The sequence below is a fragment of the Varanus komodoensis genome, unplaced genomic scaffold (genome assembly GCF_004798865.1).
Source record: "Varanus komodoensis strain SLA01 unplaced genomic scaffold, ASM479886v1 scaffold5, whole genome shotgun sequence".
NCBI lineage: Eukaryota > Metazoa > Chordata > Lepidosauria > Squamata > Varanidae > Varanus > Varanus komodoensis.
Genome location: NW_025336087.1, coordinates 27,565,160 through 27,587,378, shown reverse-complemented (window position 1 = coordinate 27,587,378; position 22,219 = coordinate 27,565,160). Strand labels below are relative to the sequence as shown.

Sequence of the window (22,219 nt, the reverse complement as noted above, 5' to 3'; positions counted from 1 at the left end):
GCCTGGACAGACAGAGCCTGAAAATAGTTATCCACACACTGGTAGTATCCAGACTAGTTTACTGCAATGAGCTCTATGTGGGGCTGCCCTTGAAGACAGTCTGGCAGTTGCAGTTGGTACAGAATCATGGCACTCAGTTAGTGGAGTCCCTAGAGCAGCTCATATAACACCTATTCTGAAAGAACTGCACAGGTTACCAACTGTGGCCCAAGCCCAATTCAAGGTGCTTGTATTAAGATATATAGTCCTAAATGGCTTAGGCCTCAGTTACCTTAAGGAGCATGAGCCATCCCTTACGGAAGTGAGAGAGATGGCTGCTAGGAAGAGGGCCTTTTCTGCTACTGCTCCCCATATCTAGAATGCTCTCCCCAAGGAGATTTGCCTGGCACCCTCTTTATACTCCTTCTGGCACCGGGTGGAAACCTACCTTTTTAAAAAACCATCTGATGCCACAAACCAATATTTGTATTTATCTGTATTTGATTGATGTTGTTTTATGGATTTTGGGAGTTGTGATGTTTTCTGTATAATTAGTTTTTATAATGAATTTTAATTTGATTGTGAGCCACCTAAAGATGTTATGGTGCAATAGGCAGCATACAAATGTTTTAAAGAAATAAATAAATATTTTCATTACATACAATGGGAGAATCCAACAGAATATGAGATTGAGCACAGAATTCCTTGAGAATCCGACATGTTTACTTCCTGTTTACCATCAGCAATCTTTATTCTTCATCGTGGCCTCTGTGCATCACACATATGGGTGCTGCGCCTGCGCAGTGCCTTTGGCCGGAAGATTACAAGCTAACGGTTTTTGGTGGGAAAGCTCTGCTCCCCCTCCCCCACAGCCTATAAAGAGCGGAGCGTCCGCCATGCTGTTCAGTCTTTGCGACCACCGTTCACTGTGTCTCGTGCTGCTTTTGTCTATCGCTCTGACCATTACTCGTATAGTTACTTCTTCTCCTCGATTATTCTCCCAGTTATTATACACCCGTTAGTTCTTCTTTCCTGTTATAGTTCTTGTTAGTTCTGTAGTTCTATCATTCTACCTTCCTCTCTATCTTCTAAAAAAAAACCCAAAAAACCAAAAATATATCCTTCCCTCTGCACTGTTTTCTTTTTTCCCTCTTCTTGCGATGGCGCAGCGAGCAGCTTTACGCAAATGCGCGGAATGCGGGTTGAAGATGTCTCCGACTGACCCGCATGACCTATGCCTCCTCTGCTTGGGGAAGGGGCATAGGACTGACAAGTGCTCTCACTGCCTGGCCTTCTCCAAGTAGGCCAGGAAGAATCAAGAGAACCGCCTCAGGAGGCTCCTGTGGGATCGGGCTCTCATGCAGTCGGATCCACTTGTTGTCGCTCCAAAGCCTGGCCTTACTACAGTGGTCCCGCCCTCACGCCCTTCGAATGAAGGCGCGTCTACCATGGGGGCTGCACCCGCTTCCCCGAAGAAGCGTGAGAAGCGTAAACATGCTGATACTGATAAATCAGCAAAGAAGGCCAGGAAGGAAAAGCCTCTGAAATCGACCCAGAAGTCAAAGGACCCGGAGCACCCATGGCATCGTGACTCGGGTTCGACGGCCCCCTCGGTACCGATGGCAGCCGCTGTACTGACTGCACCTGATCTGGTACTCCAGGTGGCTATGAGGGTCACCCCTCAAGGGTCCCCTCAACGTGTGGCTGACCTTCCTACCGAGCCGCTTCCAACTCTTCAGTGGGGGTCAGTTTCTGATGGGGAAATTCAAGACTCTTCCCGCAGGGCTAGGTCGCCCACGCCTATGCCTGTAACCACGATGGAGGCGGATGTGGAGATATCCCCGCCTAGGGTCTGCAGGAGTCACTCGAGGGAATAGCAATCCGAGGGATGGCTTTGCTCCTACTATCCATCCTGGGGCGAGCCACGCTCTACCGGGTACCATCCCACACCGAGGGATTGGTCTCCACCACCCTCCCGCGGCCGTCCACTGTCCTTGGACCCGAGGCATGCGCCCCTGATTCTTCCTGTGAAAGTAGCCGGTCCATCTCACCGATGGAGTCCTCTTCTTCGGCTCCCCCGTATTACGGTGCAGACTCCGATGACTCAGACATCGACTCAACCTCTCTCGATGTCACTGTGACCTCCCAGGGCCCTGCATCACCGGACGAGTCTCATGTCTCCTTCGCGGAGCTGATGTCCTGGCTTGTCCATTCCCTGGATATCAACGCGTCCGGGACCGTCGACAGACAAGTTTTATGACGTCGTCCGCAGGGAGCAGTCCACCTCTATCATCCTGCCCTTGATCACCACCCTACGGCAGGCAATGATGCAGTCCTGGGACTTGCCTTCTCACCCTCAGCCCACATCGCAGAGGTATGAATCCATGTACCGGTTTCGGGAGGAGGACATTCCAATCCTCCTCCGCCACCCCAAGCCGAACTCGGTCGTGGGGAGTCTTCCCAGGGTAGAGAGGCAAGAGGCCACACCGCCCCGAGGGATAAGGAGGGATGCAAGATCGTCCCTGGCCAGGAGAGTCTATGCAGCCTCAGGCCTGGGGCTGCGTATTTCGAACTATGAGGCGACGTTGGCGAGGTACCAGTACTACATAATGTAATGCTTACACAACGTCATCTCGACCCTCCCAGACCACCAGAGCGACCTGGCCAAGGTGTTAATAAAAGAGGCGATGCAGGTCGCCGTTCAGCAGTTGTCCACAGCCGGGCACCATGTGGGCACCAACTCGAGAGCCTTGGTCGGTGCTGTCTCTCTCCGCAGGCATGCGTGGCTGAGGAGTGCCAACTTCCCGGAGGAGACTAAGCGCTGAATTGAGGAAATGCCCTTTGACGGGTCCGGGCTTTTCCACTCCAGGATGGATCACAAACTCAAAAAACTCCATGAGTCCTGCATGACGACCCGACGGATGGAGCTCCAGTCTCAACCAAGGCGTAAGTGGGCATGGACCCATCCGCCCTATAGACAACCTTACCAGGCCAGGCAACAGCCCCAGCACAGACAACAGCAACAACAACACCACCGTCAACAGCCCCAACAACGCTACCAACAGGGCCGCCACCGTTATGACGGAGATAGGAGGCAGTGTTGACGGGACTGGTAAACCATTCCTCTGACCCATCCCATACCCACCCCCCTCTCATCTGGGGACCGGCTGCGAAGCCGACTCCCCATTTGTGAGTCCATCACATCTGACCGGTGGGTATTGTCCATCATACAGCACGGCTATCAGATAGAATTCGACATCGTTCCTCCATCGAGTCCGATCCGGTTTACATCATGCTCGCTGGTATTGCTCGATGAGATACAACAACTTCTTCGTAAAGGAGCGATTCGTCAAATAACTCAACATGACGGACTTCACGGATTCTGCTCCAGATATTTTACGGTCCCCAAGCGGGATGGTGGCCTACGTCCGATTTTGGACTTACGTAATCTGAATCGATTCATTGTGATGAAAAGTTTCGAATGACCACCCTCCAAAATATTTTTTCGCTGCTAAGGAAAAAGGATTGGTTCACCTCTTTGGACTTGAAGGATGCCTATTTCCATATTGCGATCCATCCCAATTATAGGCGTTTCCTTTGCTTTGCTGTTGCTTCCGATTTGTACGAATTTACGGTTCTACCCTTCGGTTTGGCCTCCGCTCCGAGAGTGTGCACTAAATGCATGGCCCCTGTCTGCGCTTTCCTACGCCTCCAGGGCATACAAGTTTATCCTTACCTTGATGACTGGCTCCTGGTCTCCAGGTCTAGGGAAGCACTCCTCACTTCCACCTGTATTACCTGTGCCTTATTGGACAATCTGGGCCTCTGCATTTATACCGAGAAATCTTCTTTTCTTCCGGTACAGAAGCTTATATTAATCGGAGCCCACTTGGATTCGATGTTGGAAAAGGCCTTCCTCCCTCAGGACAGACAACTGACTCTCGCTCGCCACATCCATCGAATGCAATGAGACGGGATGGTTCCAGCGAAGGCCATCCAGAGGCTTCTAGGTCATATGGCTTCCTCCGTTGCTGTGGTACCACACGCCAGACTTCGACTTCGTCCTTTGCAGATATTTCTCAACAAAGTGTTCCATCCACAGAGAGATTCACCAGCGAAGTTGCTCTGAGTTCCATCCTCGGTGCTCCACTCTCTACTATGGTGGTCAGTCCTGGCCAATTTGACTCTTGGGGTCCCCTTCAGGCCCCGATGCCCATCGATAACTGTCAGTACCGATGCGTCTCTTCTGGGGTGGGGAACGGTTTGCTCTGGCCTGTATACCCAGGGCATGTGGACTCATCAAGAATCCATGAATCATATCAACTTCCTGGAGCTGTTGGCGGTATTCAAAGCCCTAAGTTCTTTCGAGGATGTTCTTCAACATCGGATCGTTCAGATAATGTCGGACAACATAGCCATCATCTTTTATCTGAACAAACAAGGTGGGATGAAATCTCCGACCCTGGCCAGACTTTCTATGAAGATCTGGGACTGGTGCATTTCAAGAGACATTACACAATGGCAGTCCATCTGGCCGGTACGGACAGTGTGGAAGCGGATCTTCTCAGCAGGCGCATGTTCACCTCCCACGAATGGGAACTAGATCCTCAGACACACGACAATCTTTTTCATCGCTGGGGGTTCCCCGACGTGGACTTGTTCGCCACCCAACAGAACAAGGTGTGCGAGACTTCCTGTTCGAGAGCGGGAATTGGGTGCGAATTCCTAGGGGACGCCTTCATGATCCCATGGAACAACCTGAATTTTTACGCCTTCCCGCCGATTCCTCTTGTGATGAGAGTCATAGTGAAGATTGTATACAATCGGGCCACGGGGTACTGATTACCCCTTGGTGGCCATGCCAACCTTGGTTTGCCACACTGCTCGACATCTCTCACTGCTTCCTTCATCTTCCACTGCTTCCGTACCTCATAACCCAGCAGGACGGTGCGCTTCGCCATCCGAATATACTGTTGTTGAAACTAACAGCATGGTGAATCCGATAGTTCATTTTGCTACATCTGTACCGACAGCAACTTCCAGTGATTCGAATCCTGCCCTCGAATCTGCTGCATTCAGAACCTTCAAATCCGCTGGGGTCGGCGCTGCTTCCTCTTTCGATCCACCAGCACTGTCAGATCTGATGATTGTTCTGCCGAATCCGACAACCTTTCATCCGGACATTCAACACATCTTGGATTCTGCTCTAAAGACTTCCACACGGAAGTCTTATGCGACTAAATGGAGACGATTTTCCACCTTTGCCGAGTCTTGTTCGTTCTCTCCACTTACATCATCGATACACCAAATTCTTCATTTCTTCTTAGAACTACACCACTCTGGACTGAAACCATCTTTGATTAAAGTGTATACGGTGGCAATCCCCTATCATCGTGGCATGCTGGACGGATCATCCATCTTCTCTCAACCTACTATTAAGAGGTTTCTGAAGGGGCTTTATAATCTGAATCCATCGATCAGACCAGTAATGCCTACCTGGAGTCTCTCTGTTGTTTTGCAAGCGCTTACAAGAGCTTCTTTCGAACGGTTAGCTACAGTCGATTTACATCTTGTTTCGTGGAAGACAGCATTTCTAGTGGCGGTTACCTCGGTCTGAAGGGCCAGTGAGCTCTGCGTTCTCCGCATAGACCCACCTTACCTCAGCTTTCATAGAGAAAAGGTTGTCCTGCGGCTCAATCCATCCTTTCTCCCTAAGGTGTCCACTCCCTTTCATATGGGACAAGATATCAATTTGCCTACCTTCTTTCCGTCTCCGTCGACTCCACTAGAGAGATCATTGCACTCACTTGACGTTCGGCGCTGTTTAGCCTTCTACAGATCTAGGATGGAATCCATTCGGCACTCAAATAGACTTTTCGTTAAATATGCTACCAGAGATCAAGGCACCCCTGTCACTCCTCAGAGGCTTTCTAAGTGGATACTTCATACCATCACTTTGTCTTACCAACTGGCTAAGATTGACTTACCTACAGCTCCTCGTAGCCATTCAACTAGGGCTGTTGCTACCTCCTCTGCCTTCACATCAGGAGTACCGATTGACGATGTATGTCGGGCCGCTACTTGGGTGAACCCTTGTACTTTCGCCAAACATTATCATTTAGACGTTCGGGCTCAACAAGATTGCTCCTTCGGCAGAGCCATTCTTTCATCTGTTCTTCGTTGAGGAGCCGTTCTTTCATCTGTTCTTCGTTTTTCCGCCAAAAACCATTAGCTTGTAATCTTCCGGCCAAAGGCACTGCGCAGGCGCACCACCCGTATGTGTGCTGCACAGATGGCCACTCGAAGAACATCAGTTACAGGTAAGCAACCTGCTTTTTCTGTCCTACCACACCATCATTTACTCTGCATATCTATAGCTTTTGTCATTGCCATTAGATTATACATAGTTCATGCATTTGCTGTCCTAATCCTTTCTGGAACATCTGGTGCTGATGGAGATAGGATACTTAGCAGACAAGTCAAGATTTTTATTTGGTATGCTAGCATATATTTCTTTAGACATCTTTCATTGAATCCAGACAGGAGAGGCAATCTTAGTATATTCAATTATACTGTTTAATCTTATTTATTAGCTGTATTTATTTTGTACTTAATAAAAATAAGACATTTCTGCCAACCTTTTCCCTGAATTTCAGTGTTCCTTCAGTAGACCCTTATACTGGTATTTCCAGGAAAGATTGCTTAATTTTATTGCTAAAATGTAACAACAAATCTAAAAGATGCACTAGTAGCTAATTGACAAATGTTAAATTGTTTCTTCTTACACATGGTTTGTGCACATTCTAGCCTAAAGTAAGCATGTACTGTAAATCTCAACTTCAAACGTGATTTTTGCCTTAATAATTTGACTACAAAGGCAAAATGTTATCAAAATTTGCCATGCGTACTGAAAAGTTTTCCAGACTGCATACAATCTTAATCTGTTTTTTTAAAGTTCAGAATGGTGGTAGTTGCCTGTATGTGTAATTATACAATGAATATTTATTGGATGCAGTTAAACAAGATAAAGTGATTTACCATACACAAAAGTATCTTTCAAAAGTAGTCAAGCCATGATAAGGGCAGTTATTTTTAATGGTAGTCACTAACAGGAATAATGTGTCTATTAGAATAAGTCTTGCCTACCAGACTTAATTAGGATTTCCATGGATGTTTTTTCAGGACCAAGCATTAAGTTTAAACATAAAAACAAATTCTTATTATACATTGTTAAGAAATACCTTGATTTGTATTTTTAATAAATTTGAAAGCAGAAGATTTTATTTATGGAACATTACAAGTTATACTGCCTTGATAGCTTCAGTACAAGTGTGAAATGTGGAGTTCTAGTCTATACATTATTGAGCTGGGGCTTGTTTACTGTGATGACTCAATACTGTGAGTTTCTTCCCTCCACAATGCAGAGAATGTTTAGTGTGAACATGGTCAAACACTTGTGCAGAGTGCACAGGTCAAAAGCAGATGCTATCAAGTACTTGATAGGAAGATATCACACTCCATCACAATCACATGGAGCTATATAAGCTTGAACAAGACTAATATATCATTTTGTAAGACATGCCCTTTCTATTTTGTGTTGCTTCTACTATGTTCTTCCATATTTTCAAGAATTGCAATTAACTCTATGCAATTCTTGTAGCAACTACATTCAGGAGCACAGGTAGGGATGTCCAGGCAGACTGTACTGTAAAAATAAAGTACCCAAAAAGGGAGAGCAGGGACCCTGATGTTGAGATATAAATACTGCACGTTCCATCATAGTGGGGAAGACTGAGCTGGGTCATCCAATCAGAGCCTTCCCCACTATGACAAGCTATCCTGTATTTCTGTAAAAATTTTAGAGGTATATCCCTCTGCATTCCTCTTCTGTAACATTTAGGAAGTGTTTGTGTGGGGGACAAACTTCAGGACAGCCATCATACTGTTCAAGAAATGAACAGATTCTTGATACTCCAAAGAATTTCAAAAGTCTTTTTTTAAACTGATAAGATGCACTTTCACATGCTTGTTCTCTCTTCAACCAGACTGGAACATATTTAGTCTGAGCATGGGCCTCATTATCTGTAGAATGATTCCTGAGGACATATTTTATTTAAGGTGAAACTCAGTACCATACAGAATAGGTTTCTTAGAATTTTCTTTTTATGTTGCCCTGAAGTTTTGAAGCCATCCGGCTTTGTTGCATCAACTGCCCTATAATCTAATATTGTCTGTGTTAAATTATACTCTAAAGTAGATAAGGAAACTTCCTGAGAGAAATACGGTACTAGACTGTATTAAATCTTCTGATGGAGAAAAATTTTATATAGCTGTTGTAATTAGAATAGCATAACCATAAAAGTTCAAATGTTTTTGAATTAGTTTTGGTATGAAATGTAGTTTTAGTCTACAGAGTTTTTAGCAAGATAGATAGTTTACAGTACTGAGGCCTGGGATTGATTAATAAGAAACAAAGTGAAAAGGTAGCAATTGGCTTTAACGTTTTGTTTCAAAATGTTGGTTGCAGGCCTCAACTGTGTGTTTTCTAATCAGACTGCTTGAGCCTCACTCACTAACTGATTCATGAGGATACCAAATTATTAGCATACATTCACATAGCCTAAAATCCTATTTTTTAAAAAATACATTTATTCCAAGCTGCAGGTGGGACATATGTACAATACTCCTAAAACTGAGGGCTCCAATATAGCTAGGGTATTCCATCTTAAGTTACAGTTTGAAACTCATACAACCCAAAATTGCTAGAAAAAATTAGCATGGAATATTTTTACAACTTTCTCAAAATAGGGGCTGTGCTGAATAACCTAGACTAGTTAAGCTAAACCCATGCTAGCTGGAAGCCTGAAGTTTCATATATAATCACCAGAAAGCATTATTTTACCACCATAATCTCATAAGCATTTTTGCTTAGAAGATAACATTTTATCTGGAAGGATGAGCTAGTAATGAAATAGCAAACTAGGCCAAAGTACCTAGTGAACAAGGGGGCGTCTCTACCCTGTTATATGTACTGACAAGAGACCTCCTAAAATTGCAATGCTCCCCAGTCTTAATAAGATCAAAGCAGAGCTAGTTTACTGGATTTGGTGAGCCCTGAGATTTCAAGCATCTTTTATAAGAAATACATTAAACTCTCTGAAAGATTCAGTCATTTGTGTACCTGAAAATTGCCATTCCAGGGCCACCATATTTTTTTTAGTTTTGTAATAAAGGCTATGATTAATCTTAGAGCACCTGAGTTCAATGAGTTTTCCTGAGTTCTCCACAGTCCCATATCATAGGATTCTCGTTGCATGAACTCAAGGTGATTTCAGAAGATTGGCTGAAATAAACTTAGCCTGAATGACCCTGAACTCCTATCTTTGACTGTTTCTTTTTTGCAGCCCCAGTTCCAGATAACTTTGTCTAATAAAGAGGAAACTTGACCAAAGAAAGATTTCCCCCTTTTGTTTTCTGTTTGAATTTTACCATGACGCTAAAGATCTTTGCTCTGCCACCATATTTTAGATATAAGAAGAAAAGGGTATAATGCGTTTTCTCATGCCAAGTTTCCAGCTCCTACTGCAGTTTCTCCTCCATTTTCCCAGAAACTGAAGCACAATGGAGCCTTCTTGACAGCATCACTTGTTATCCCCTCTCTCCCTTGCCTGAAACAGCCTTGTTTAATTAACAATTAAATCACTATGAGTTCAATACTTAATAAGACTCAATTTATGGAACAGCTCTGATCTCATCTCTGTTACTTTTTCAGTACATTATGATGGCACTCTGTTAACTAAATGATCTGAAGGTACATTGTGCTGTTTTGGTTTTGGAAAACATACTAATTTCTGAGCCAGCTTTACCAAACAGAGACTACAGGTAGGATCACCTTGGCAAATACTTTCACCCTAGAACATCCCAGGTACATTCTCCCCACTTTTTGGAAGGGTTGTTTCCTGAATAAGAGAAGTAGTCCACAGATAAGTGCAGGAAAAATCAGGTCTAGATCAAGTATGGTAACAATGTACTGCCCAGGATACCTTAGTGCTATGTAGACATTACTTCTCTGTAGAATGAATGCACATATAGGAAGGAGCAGAATGGTGTCCTCATTTGTATTCAGTGTAACCTTTACACAGAACCTCCATGCAATCAGGGGCTCTGTCACTCATGGAATGTTGAACAGTGGAAGATCCATACCTTTTCATGCACTTAAATAAGCTTGGGAGTATGAGGAAGGGGCAATTTCTGACAGCGCCGAAGCATACATATCTACTCTTACAGAATGCAGGCTTCCTTCTCATTTCACATTTGAATGATCCTAGTGATAATAGCTTTGCAGGATTGCACGAAATAGAAACTATGTACAGTGGCTTTGTGTTTGACAGCTGGCACATAAAGAGTGTCCAATTGTCTGGTACTTGAGATAGTATTCCCTGTAAAAGTTGATGGATGCAGTCTGATCAGTTTTCTGTTTGCATTTGTGTGGATATTTTGCTCAGGCATGTTATTTTTTCTTTAAACTTACAAGGCAGATGTTCTAGCAATGCTTTTGAGAGTCTTTTAGCTGTTGTTAGAGCTGCACCTTCTGCAGCTGGCATCCTCCTGTCTCTTTCTTCAAGACATCAAAATTCTCTGCTTTGTCAGTAGTTTGACCCTGTTGGTGATTAAATGTAGAGATACAGCAGACTAGGTGAGATCAAATGTTGCTAGCGAGTTGAGTCACCTCCTACGGCTATATAGCAAAGCAATTTACTCAGGATGCATGCTTGATAAACCAAGTACCAAGAATGAGCAAGTAATGAATGTACAAGAGTAGTCTCCATGAGCAATCAGATTTAGACACAAGTTGACACTTAATTCTTGTGTTGAAAACAGAGTCATTGCAAAGACACAAACATCTTTTTTAAATGCACAGATTTCTGAAGGATCCATTCTGTGTCAAATACCTAGTCTGAATTCTGGTTACACTCACACACAAAAGCACACACACACAATTTACTATCAGTAAATAGGTTTTCTAAAACTTTCAACAATAAGTTTAATTTCTTTTTCAGCTTGGCATACAAATGTATACTTTTTTGGGTCATCAAATTCCAACAGACTTTTTCAATAGCATTTATGTTAATGTGAAACTTTTTTCAGTTTGCATTGTGAGGAGAATATTAATGCTTAATACTGCATTTACCTGGCTAATCTACATACATTTGTGTTGTACTGTAAATCACACTAAACCCTACAGGGGAAAGGCTCAGCTCTGCTAACAACTAATAGGCTATCTTTTCTTTTGACTCCCACAAATTGAGAAATATTGCCTGTGGCAAACATAATGGGAAACTGCATTTTTAATGCTGCCACACAGACTTATTTCTTTACAAAGGAGGTAGCAGATGGCTGTTTTTAAAAATGAAACTTCCCAAATCTCTGGGGCTGATACAGGGTATTGGAAATTTGGTGCTTCTGGCTATCAGAATTAAGATTTGAGTGTTATATAAGGTTATGTGGTTCTTGGATTTGACTAATGAAAATAGTATTGTGCTTGAAATGGCTGAAGGCAAATCAATGCTATAAAGACTTTTTCACACACCCCAAAGAGCTTGTTCTTATAACTTAGGGAGAAAGACTGCCTAAACCTCAATTACAGATTGCCTTACTTATTATGGGGATAGTTCAGCTCACTTCATGTCTTTTGTGCTTTAACATTGCTGATCTTGCACACTGGGATTGCTTGACTGGCTTTTGTGACTTCTTGAGCACTATTCCAGGTTTGTAGACAACTAAATTTTTTGGAATGACAAGAGAAAAAAACACTTTATGGTTCAAATTTTCCACTCCCAGCAAGGAATGACATTCTGATGGAGCTAATATTTGTGCTTGGTTATTTTAAGATGGAGCAGGTGCTTCTAGGTCAGAACAACTATTCAGCACATTAGGGTTTACATCTGGCCTTATGACTGTGCCGAAAACAGCGAGAGGGAATCCTAAGATGAACACTGCCATGACACAAATGGTTTGCAGAAACAAAGAAAAGATGAAAACAAAAGCTGCATTCATATGCAGTAATGATAGTAAATGTAATCAGAACAAATTAGTTTTTCTCCACCTGTGCTTCGCAGAGAGTAAATTGTGATTATTTCACTTCAGAAAGCTTTCTGAGTGGACTAACAATAGCACCTGGATATATAGTAGGGTATTACTTACAGTATCTTTTTAGCAAATTAAATCTTTGGAATGAGTAAACCTTAATGTAATGGGAGATAAACTATGTGTTTTAAGAACAAATACCCATGCTGATTATCTTCTAAGCAAATGAAAGATGAATGGTTATGAGATAAAAAACATAGGTCAGGCCAGCTCCTAAATAAATACGGCTTGCTTGTCCTTTGTCAGAGAAGCTTGAATATTAACTGTATATATTAGCAGCCTCGATTATCTGTATGTAAAACCGGGGAGACCATTTTAGAAGTAAGACAAAGAAGCCTGTGAAATATCCTGGGTTTATTAAAATTGAGAAGATATTATTGAGAATTGCCTCAAAATATAATTTGCAAGTGCATAATGTATTGGCAAGACAGCAGTATCACCATAGGTTAAATACTTTTCAATATTAAGTTCCTATATTGTTAGAATCGATTGAGTGTTGTAGTTGAAGTAAAATTTGGTGGTAACCTATAGATGTGCTTTCATTAGGAGGAAGACGCTAGCCTGCCACTGTTTCTCAATCTTATTTAAGCCACTGCGTTTGGTTTTAGGATCCTCTAGGCTGCAAGTGGATGGACATGAAATAAAAATATTGAGAGGGAGATGAACTAGAGGGAGGAAAGAGATTTTCTATCCATCCTTAGATCTCTGCATTCGGTTTCTCCATCATAAATACTGTTGCAAATTTGTTGGTATTTATTTATGTTCTTGTGGCCCACCACACCTTTCTTTGTTGAAAACCTACAAGGATAGGGTACAATGTGAACCAAAGGAAATCACACATATATTTCATTCTGGAATTTTTACACTTTAAAAATTTTGAGAATTTGTGTAAAAATCTCTTTCATCATGAATGACTGGAAGAAACCAGATTTGGTTGGAATAGTTTTATTTGTAATTTCCTAAATGGCAGGTTAAAAAATTCCAATTTTTGTACAAATGTTAGGTAAGCAGTTAGTTTGCATGGGTGTTCCTTTCTATCAGTCAAAATAAAGTTTCAGTACAGGCATTCCCCAGGTTATAACAAACAACCATAATTACAAATGAATTGCCATAAAGTCTATTCATTTAAAAATCCAAGTTAAAGACAAATGGTTCGTAGTAATGAGCATGGGAACTTTTGGAGTTTGCAGTCTACTGCAGAAAATTATCATGAGGGAGCGAGGGAGCAAAAGAGGAAAGGAGGCCTTCCTCTTACTCAATCCATCCAGAAAGGGAAATCTCAACAGCATTTCCTTGGTGCAAAGGAGGACACTGGTGAGTGAAAGGGAGGGCAGGGAATAGTAACATAAGAATGTAAGAAATGAAGAGGACCCCTGCTGGATTAGACCAAGATCTGAGAGAGGGAGGGAGAAGCAATTCAGTACACATCTGGTCAACAGTGTTAAAAATTAAGGTGTGGAGGGGAACTAGAGGTACTTGTGAGTCTTCCATTTTCATGGGGATCCTGTGCCCCTAATCCACACAAATGTGGAGGTACGACTGTGTATGGAAATGTTAAGTGTTTTATATGCATGGAAAGTAAAGTATACCTATGGTAGTGGACAGTATACAAAAGTTTTAAATAAATAAATATCTGTGTGGTATGGCAAACATTTGGCTTACTCATGCGAAATACAGCCTGTACATACGTGATCTTACTTACATATGCATTGAAGTTAAAGATGTTATAAGGAACAGAACTCGTTCGTAAGCCAGGGATTGCCTGTAATTTCTAGGTTAAAGTTATCCATGGTATAAGCTAACATTTTCTGATCATGTCATGAGTTGTACCATGAATTCACTAACCAAAACAACTCACAGAAGAAATTAGTGTTGGTTCAGATGATGAACTCTTACTAACATTGACAACATTTTCGTTGTCAAACTGTGTAATATGGCTTGATGATGTATAATATTTATGGTTTATATGTCGCATTTGAGCTTGTTTTGAAATGAGAATGGGTGCATGTGGTATTTTTGTTATTTGGAAACACCAAGATTGCAAGATTGTATTTATTCATGGTAACATATGTTGTAGCTATAAATGTAGATCAGTACAGCTTCCTTATCTTTCAGCACCATGTAGATCAATGCAAACCTGTTTCCATAAGTATAGTTTAGGCATGAAAGTTTAAAACAGCTTCCTGATATGCAAAAGTTAAAGTACCCCATAATCATTAATCAAGCAGCAGTCTATGTATTTGTTGGCTTTTGTTGTGGTTAAACTGGCTGTAATCAGAAAGACAGCCAATGGAAAAGATGGCCATTCTATTGCGGGGGGGGGGGGGGGACTTGGCAGTATATAGAGCAGCAAACCACATGCTGTCTTCATTGTGCAAAACCAAAGAAAGGCTTTCAAAGTATGAATGTAAAACCTGACATCCTGCCTTTGAATATGCTATACACTCCTTTCTGTGTAATTTGTAAAATCAATTAAAAGACTGGATGGAACAGGAAGTAATCAAATGCACATTTTTACTTAGCCTAACAAGGGAAGCAATTTATTTGTATAGCTGTGGCAGTGTTGTTAGGTAAGGAATACAATATTCCTGTTTTGTTAAGAAGCCTGTTGCCTCTTGTGTAAAATTTGTATATTCATCAGGGCCACAGGAAGGACCAAGTTTCTTGGATGTGTGCAATATTCTGTTCTGTAACATAGCAGCTACTGCAAATATCAGTAGAGAATCCGCCCCCCCCCTTTCCAGCTTTGATTTACTGAGAGCCCACAGCCAAGCCAGCTGTTAGCACTTCTTAACTTTTGTCAGTGTGTATGAGCCAAAGCAGGGAGGCATCAGTGCTGTACAGTTTTGTGCCTGATACAAAGAGGCAGACACTTTTAACACGTGCTGAATTACTCTGCTTGAAATCCCCAACCCTTTTCTAGATTTCCTGCACTCTGTCCTTAAGTTTGTCAATCATTTTCGGTAAATGGATACAATGAATTCGGCTTTGGATACAATGAATCAATGTGTGAATGACTTGGCTCATTATTCTTTGATAGTCTATATCTTTATCGTATCAATAATGCAGGCACAATAAGCTCATGCTTATATGTAATCAGTGACATGAAGATGCTGCAATGAATAGAAGAACAGTGTAGTCAATAAAATACAACAAACTGTGCATGCATACACATCCAAGGGCATAATACACCTTCTAAACAAAATCATCAAAGATATAGAGGAACATGGAATAAGATATAATTACTTCTTTTATAAACTGGCATTCATTTTTGAAGCAAGGTTTTCCCTAATTGCCTGCAATTCCACCTACTTTAAAGCTTAATGCTATGGGTTATTGGCTGGTTGTATACACAACTACTAATCTTCTTTTGTAATTAAGCTCCATTTTAACTCTATCACAAAAATGACTGCTTAGTGCTTCTTATCAAGGCCATGTATGATTGGTATCTTTTGGCCTATGTCTTGAAGGTACTGAATATTCAAACTTTTCTGAAAGCCTTTCTACATCAGACTTTTAACCTACTACTTTACTAAGGCTCCTGCTTCCAGATTCTTTGCAGGATTAAGATAGGTTCCTTTATTCATTTTTGCCTGGGGTTTTCTTTCTCTACCTTTCTGTATGTTCCATTACACAACCACTAGATAGCACTGTACTATAGCAAAATTGGTCAGATACACAAGAGCTTCCATGCCACCATTCTGATATATGCAGGAAACTTGCCTACTTAGGAAAAAATGCTGTAATGGTTTCAAAGCAATGGAGAGGTCTTGGAGGGTAACAATGTTATGTAAAGCACTGAAAACAGCCATAAGTGAAGAATTGCAAGCACACAATACATACTTGTGTAGGAAGAGTCCAAGCCAATTAGCAAATCCAGACCAGTTGGGTTCTTCATTGTACCTGCTACCACTGTCTTTTGCTCACCTAAGCATTTCCCCTTACTTTTACTGCTTTTTTGCAACATTATAACATCCACAGCAGCAATTACTATGCAGTTTCATTAGTAAGATATGCCTCCAATTTTGTTCTCCCAAACTTTTGATCTATAGAAAGACCGACATCTGAACATTCCACAAAGCATCATTCTATTTCCCTATGATGCTTACTAGGACACAGCATGCAGTGATATACCTATAATGCTTGGCAATTTGTGATATCTGAAAATAGATTCAACAATTAAACGGGTTGAGAAAGGCTGCACTAATTAATTTTAGCAACTGAAAGAACTGTGCATGATACACTGACAACCACTTACCCGATTCAACAGAGTTCAGCATTCTTTCATTAAGATTCTTGGGATTCTTCACTGTCACTACTGATTAGTTCCATTTCACACAGAGACATACATGTTTTTCAATTACATATATGTATTCTTTCACATACTTGTTAGAGATAATCACTGAAAAGGACTAATTACAACTTTGAAGCTGCCAAGCTAGTCATTTGATTACTAATGAATGTAGGAAATGGAAAATTGTTTACACAAAATAAAGCACTGGAAAATGTTCCTCCTCACATAATTTCTCCCTGAAAATTTGCTTTGAAGGTTTGGTAAACCTTTTGAATGATAGGAATGGGGCACAAGAATTCTACTGTATTGCAGTTCCATCAGTAAACAGAAGGAGCTATTCCAATCCAACACCATTCTCAGTACTTACGGAAAAAATATCTGTTTCTAACGGAAAGATATGTACAATGGGAGGAAATTAAGGTATTGGACAAGCTGGAGCAGCAATGGAAACACTTCATGAAAATTATTACATGATCGCTTTTGAATAGTTGTCAAAAGAACATGTTAGCACGTGGAAGTGATACAGTTTCTTATACATTTTTTAGTACAGTGGTTCCCAACCTTTTATTTCCCTGCACCATTAGAAAATGATTTATTTATGTTCACACTTCCTACAAAATTAATATACTATTTGAAGTTGAAGAAGACAGATTTCTAATTTTTGAACCACATATTGAACCATGTACAGTACTGTGGGAGTACAAGTTGAACTCCTGCTTCTCATTCACTATTTTGTCAAAACATGCAATTTTATTGCTGATTGCGATCCACAAGTCTGCCTGTGGATTCAGGTGATTCCTAGATTTTTGTTGACAAAAGAGAACTCAATCCAAATGCAAACAATATAATAATAAATAATTTTATTATTGGGATATTTTTTGGCAAAAATTATTATTCCACCAATTTTCACAAATTCTGATGAGGCATTCCTCTTTGTTGCATCCCCTGAAATGCCATCTTGCATCCCTTGGGTTGATGAGAACCTCTGACTTAGTATATGAAAGGTGACTATGTGAATTGAACCTTTGGCTTCTACTTTTATTTCTATTCTTAGAACTGATTTCAAGCATTCACATGCCCTCCCCCCACCAAAAGTACTGCACTTGCTGGACTCTTCCCCTCAAAATGTAGCTTTGTTGGATGTTTGCCTATTTCAAAATCCTTCTGCTCATGCATAGCCCAAGAGAATGTTAGCCTAGCACCTTTGTGCTAGCTTTCCAGGTTCAGGGATTTTACAGCTAGGAAAAAGTATTCAACATTACAGACACTTTATGTACAATCTGAGGTGTAACAGGTTTTTGTATTCTTTTCAAAATATTTGAACTCTAAGGAACTGCACAATGTGATTACTCATGGATGCTATCCCAGACTAAGTATGGGCTATGTCTGGTTAATTTAAAAGCATGCTTCACCAACCTGTTCCATCACCATAAATATAGTCTTGGTGCCAAACCAGACAGCATGTTTAATGCATCTGGTGGTGGTGGTGTTAAATAGCAACCAGGGATTGGGATTGGGATTAGAGCAACGCCTCGCAGATTAAGATTTCTAAGAATGCTGTTCTCTGATGTCATAGTCTTGATGAAGATCACTTACACTCTAATCTGCCCCCAACCCCAGCAGGGAAGCTTCCATTGGATCTTCCACTGTTCTTGAGGGCACTGGTTTGCCAGTAGAATCTAAAAGGATCAGCTAAAAAAATCAGACGTGTTAAATGTATACACAGATATAAAGTACCATCACATTTATCTCTTATAATTTCATTACAATTTCTGATTTACAAGGTTTGATAGATCATAGATGGAAAACAGAGTGGCCTGGGTACTTGAGAATTTCAGTCACATAGACATTTTCATGGTTGCAGATTTAAATTTTAGTGGAAGAGACTGCTGCTTGTGTGTGTCCATTACCATGAGGAAATACCCTTTTTCTTAATATGAGTCGTTTGTGATGTGAAATAGCTGGCTGCATGCAGCAACCATGGGATTTCAAGTGTGCTGTACTGGACAGTTTCATACTATAACATGGTTCCTGAAACAAGACCAGAGCTCTGCTCTATTCTGAGGGTTGGTATCTATTTGTGATAGAATTGACTCTGTTTTTAATTAGTTGAATTAAAAGATGGTATTTTGTGGGTCAGTTCTGCAGCCTCTCTCTCTTACCGTATTGTAATACCCCCTTTTGCTTACTTTGGAAGAAGAGTTGGGTGGTTGAAAGTTTGCTTGCTGTTCAGTATGTACCTGATCTTTCTTCTTTCCTGTAAGTGTTGTAGATGTGTTATCTTGGAAAAAGAAGAATTAGAACATTATATCTTTTGGACAAAGACTAACTTTGTTTTTCCTTCCCCTATTTCTCATCAACAGCATCTGCAATCCCTGATAATGGGAGACGGTCCTGTCTAAAGCTGAAAGTCTTTGTACGACCAGCAAGTAAGTTCTTTAGATCTGCTTTAGAGGGTGACTTTATAGTGCATGCTTCATTTGGTCTGGTAAAACAGCAGTAAAAATCAATTTTTACTCTTAAATCCTGTGTGGTATGTGTTCTATAAAGCGGCATTTTTTTGTTGTTTTCATCATATCTTTTTATCATTTTCACAAAGCTTTTTTTATTTGTTTTAAATACACAGCAGTTGCTAACTTGTTGTTTCTTAGTGTTGTACCAAAAGACAATTATTGTGGCATTTGGAAATGTGCCACAGCTAAGATATAAATACATACATATATTAGAAATAGAAATCAGATAGAACAACAACAAAAATGGAAATGGGGAATTTAAGGGTGTCTCACTAACATATTTGGCTGTTATCTCTATTTTTGTTATAGACAACTGTATGAAAACTATAGGTGTTCATGATCGTGTTTTCGATGTTAACGACAAAGTAGAAAATTCATTAGAACCAGCAGGTTAGTATGCTTAGAGAATCTCTTTTAACAAATGCCTCTGTCCCTCTGGTGCTTTTGCTTCTCCTTCCCTCTTTCTCTCTGCATGGTTTGCATGGTAAAAGGACTCTGCTTTTACTCATTCCTCGCAGTGCTAATATTGCTTATGGTATATCTCATTTGCTAGTGCTAGTATTCTCTTGTGATGAACAGGAGGTAAAGTATGCTTTTTCCATGACAACTTATTTACTCAAACATGGCATCCCAGATTTTAAAATTTAGTAGTTATTCCGTCCCCATTCCCACCCCATTTTTATAGTAAGTTGCCGCACCACAGTATCCATTCAGAGGTGAAAGCTTAAAAAAGAAAATGTGTCTGTGCATAAATACTTTAAATATTGTTTATTTGCATGTTTACTATGAACACCCAAAAGCATTTAAACAAGTGGTTGTCCTCTCTGTAATAAACAGCTGATGGCACAATAGTTGGGCTTACAAAACATGGCAACCTACACTCAAGGCTGAATATGGGTTGAGTGTGCATTGTAGAACCATGGGTTGTTGTTGAACTGTGAGTCATTCTGTTGTGTTAACCCAGTCTTGCTAATAAATCATAGTTGTTAACCATGAACAACCCACAAACAGAACCCATTGTTTGTTGTTGGGGAATAAACAGTGGACTGGAGTGTTGTGTTCACTAAAATAAATCACAAGCAAAATTTATCCAGTAAGTTTGTGTGAGTAAAATAAAAACATTGCAGGCTTTAAACTCAGAACAGCTTACTTCTTATCAGCTATTACCTGTCCTTCTGTACTTTAAAACTAATAACACATGTGAAAGAGCTGCCTATAGTATTCATGCAGATCCTTGTAAATACCTAAGCAAATATGTCTTTGTTCAGCCTGATCTTTTGGGAAATAAGTAAATATACTTTAAAAAGCTATCTGGATTTCAGATGCTTATATAAATATGAATACACAAATTTGATAGCTTTGCTCTACAAATTTAGGGTGCAATTCCACAAGTTTAACACTTCTAAATATCTCTGATTTCAGTGGGATTGAACAGATACCAAAGCAACCCACACTGAAACCCATTGGAATTTAACTGTCCATAGTTTTAGCTGTTTTGTACTCATTGATATATGTATGTCTATAGATGTTGAATGTGTTCATGGATTCAGGTTTACTGGTAAACATGTTTATAAATTATTACTTGCAGTACATTTATTTTTGCAAGCCAAACTTTCCTTTAAGGTTATTTCAAAGAATATTTCTTACTGGTTTGAACCAGATGATATTACCAGTTCCGTTTTTATACTGAAAATACTAAGGGAATTTTAAATGCTAAACTGTCTGCACAATATATATAGACATTGTTTCTATTTAAGCAGCTTTCAGCACTGTTCAGCAAATACAGAATCTTAAGGGGAACATATTTGGGTATTTGTATTCAAGCTAGAAGGAAAATATTTTTGCTACACTTGAGTATAGTCTTGCCCTGTTTGTTTCACCCCCACCCCACCCCAGTGATGGAACAGTTGAGGCTGTTTTTGCTGCTGTGTATCAAAGAAGTAAAAAAACAGCCTCAACTGTTCCTCCATTGGGGGGGGGGAGGAGTCAGACATGACTGGACTTTAACGTCATACGGAAACCTTTACCTTTATCAAAGAGGTGTGATCCTATCCTGTGGAATTGGGAAGGTTTCTTCCTTCCTACATTAGAGGATGGGTGAAGAGCCAGCTGTTAATACTGGCCATTCATTCGGAAGGCCTATTGTCCTTAATTCAGGTTAAGAGATAAGAACCATGCCAGTTCATGATGCATTCTTTCCTGCTAGCTATTTCTTCTTATGTAGGAATATCCTGCTGCATTCTTCCTGTTGGCTTTAACTACAATTAATGCTAACCAAGATTCTCACTTAATCATGACTTGCTAAGTAGTTTATCCATTATTAAAGCTGATCCCAAACCTTAGTTAAGGAAGGATAGGATTTTTTCATATGAAGAAAGGAAGTTAGGCAACGTACATTGGCAGTGCCCCTGCTTCCATGCAGTTATCAGTACAAACAACTCGATTGTGACACCTAGTAATAGATTACAAGCATTATAACAGCACATATCAGACAGTACAGTCTGATATAACAATCAGTACATATCAGAACTGAACAGAATTCAGAAGGACACATTTATTCAGAAACCTGCACCCTAATTCAGGTGGTTTTTAATTACAGACCATTTTCCAAGACAGAAATAGATATAACTTTGTATTGGTAGCAAATAAATGACAAATCTAAACATTCTTCTGAAAACCACAAAGACCCATTTTCTTTTCCCTTCCCTTACCGTTTCCCCTTTTCTTTTCTTCTCTTCTATTCTCCCTTCACTTCCCCCTTTCCCCTTTTCCTCCCTTGGCATATTTCATACACATGGTCACATATCTAAATTATACTCATACTTAAGAAACTTTTTCTGATGTTTAACCCAAATTTCAATGCCATTTCTTTCAAGTGTTCTCCTCAAAGGATATATATATTGGGGAAACAGCCAATGACTTTCTTGTTTAATGATTTTGTTACTAGTTTTCTATTTTGTCCTTGTAACAATTATTTGAGGAAAGTTAGGTTAAAAAAATCAGTGATCAGCCCAAAGTCACTTAGTGAGTCCCCATCCATTCTAACCCAGGAGTGGACAACATGCAAGAATTTCACAACTGTTTACAGTATAGATGACCCGACATGTTTTATGAGAATTGCTGAATTGGAATGCATACTAAGCCTGCTTGGATCTGGACTTAGTCATGCCTGAGGGAGAACCATTGAATTTGGTGGATCTTATTATACTGAATAAACCAAGCCAATTCATCTTAAAGCAAATAACAGACAGACCGACACTCTAGCTATAGAGATATAGAACTGCAA

General features: G+C 40.5%; 1 protein-coding gene across 4 annotated transcripts in view; it reads left to right on the top strand.

The window, feature by feature from the left end:
• The window catches only part of EFNA5 (ephrin A5), a 267,301-nt gene that overhangs the window by 234,569 nt on the left and 10,513 nt on the right, over positions 1-22,219 (top strand). For 3 of the 4 annotated variants that reach the window (XR_006416240.1, XM_044445837.1, XM_044445840.1), the window contains exons 3-4: positions 18,784-18,849; positions 19,243-19,323. Coding sequence is in view for 3 of the 4 variants with exons in the window: in XM_044445837.1 (XP_044301772.1) it covers positions 18,784-18,849; positions 19,243-19,323 (147 nt within the window). In the remaining variant the exon portion in view is untranslated. The remainder of the gene's footprint in view (positions 1-18,783; positions 18,850-19,242; positions 19,324-22,219) is intronic. The other variant, XM_044445838.1, reaches the window with a different exon arrangement.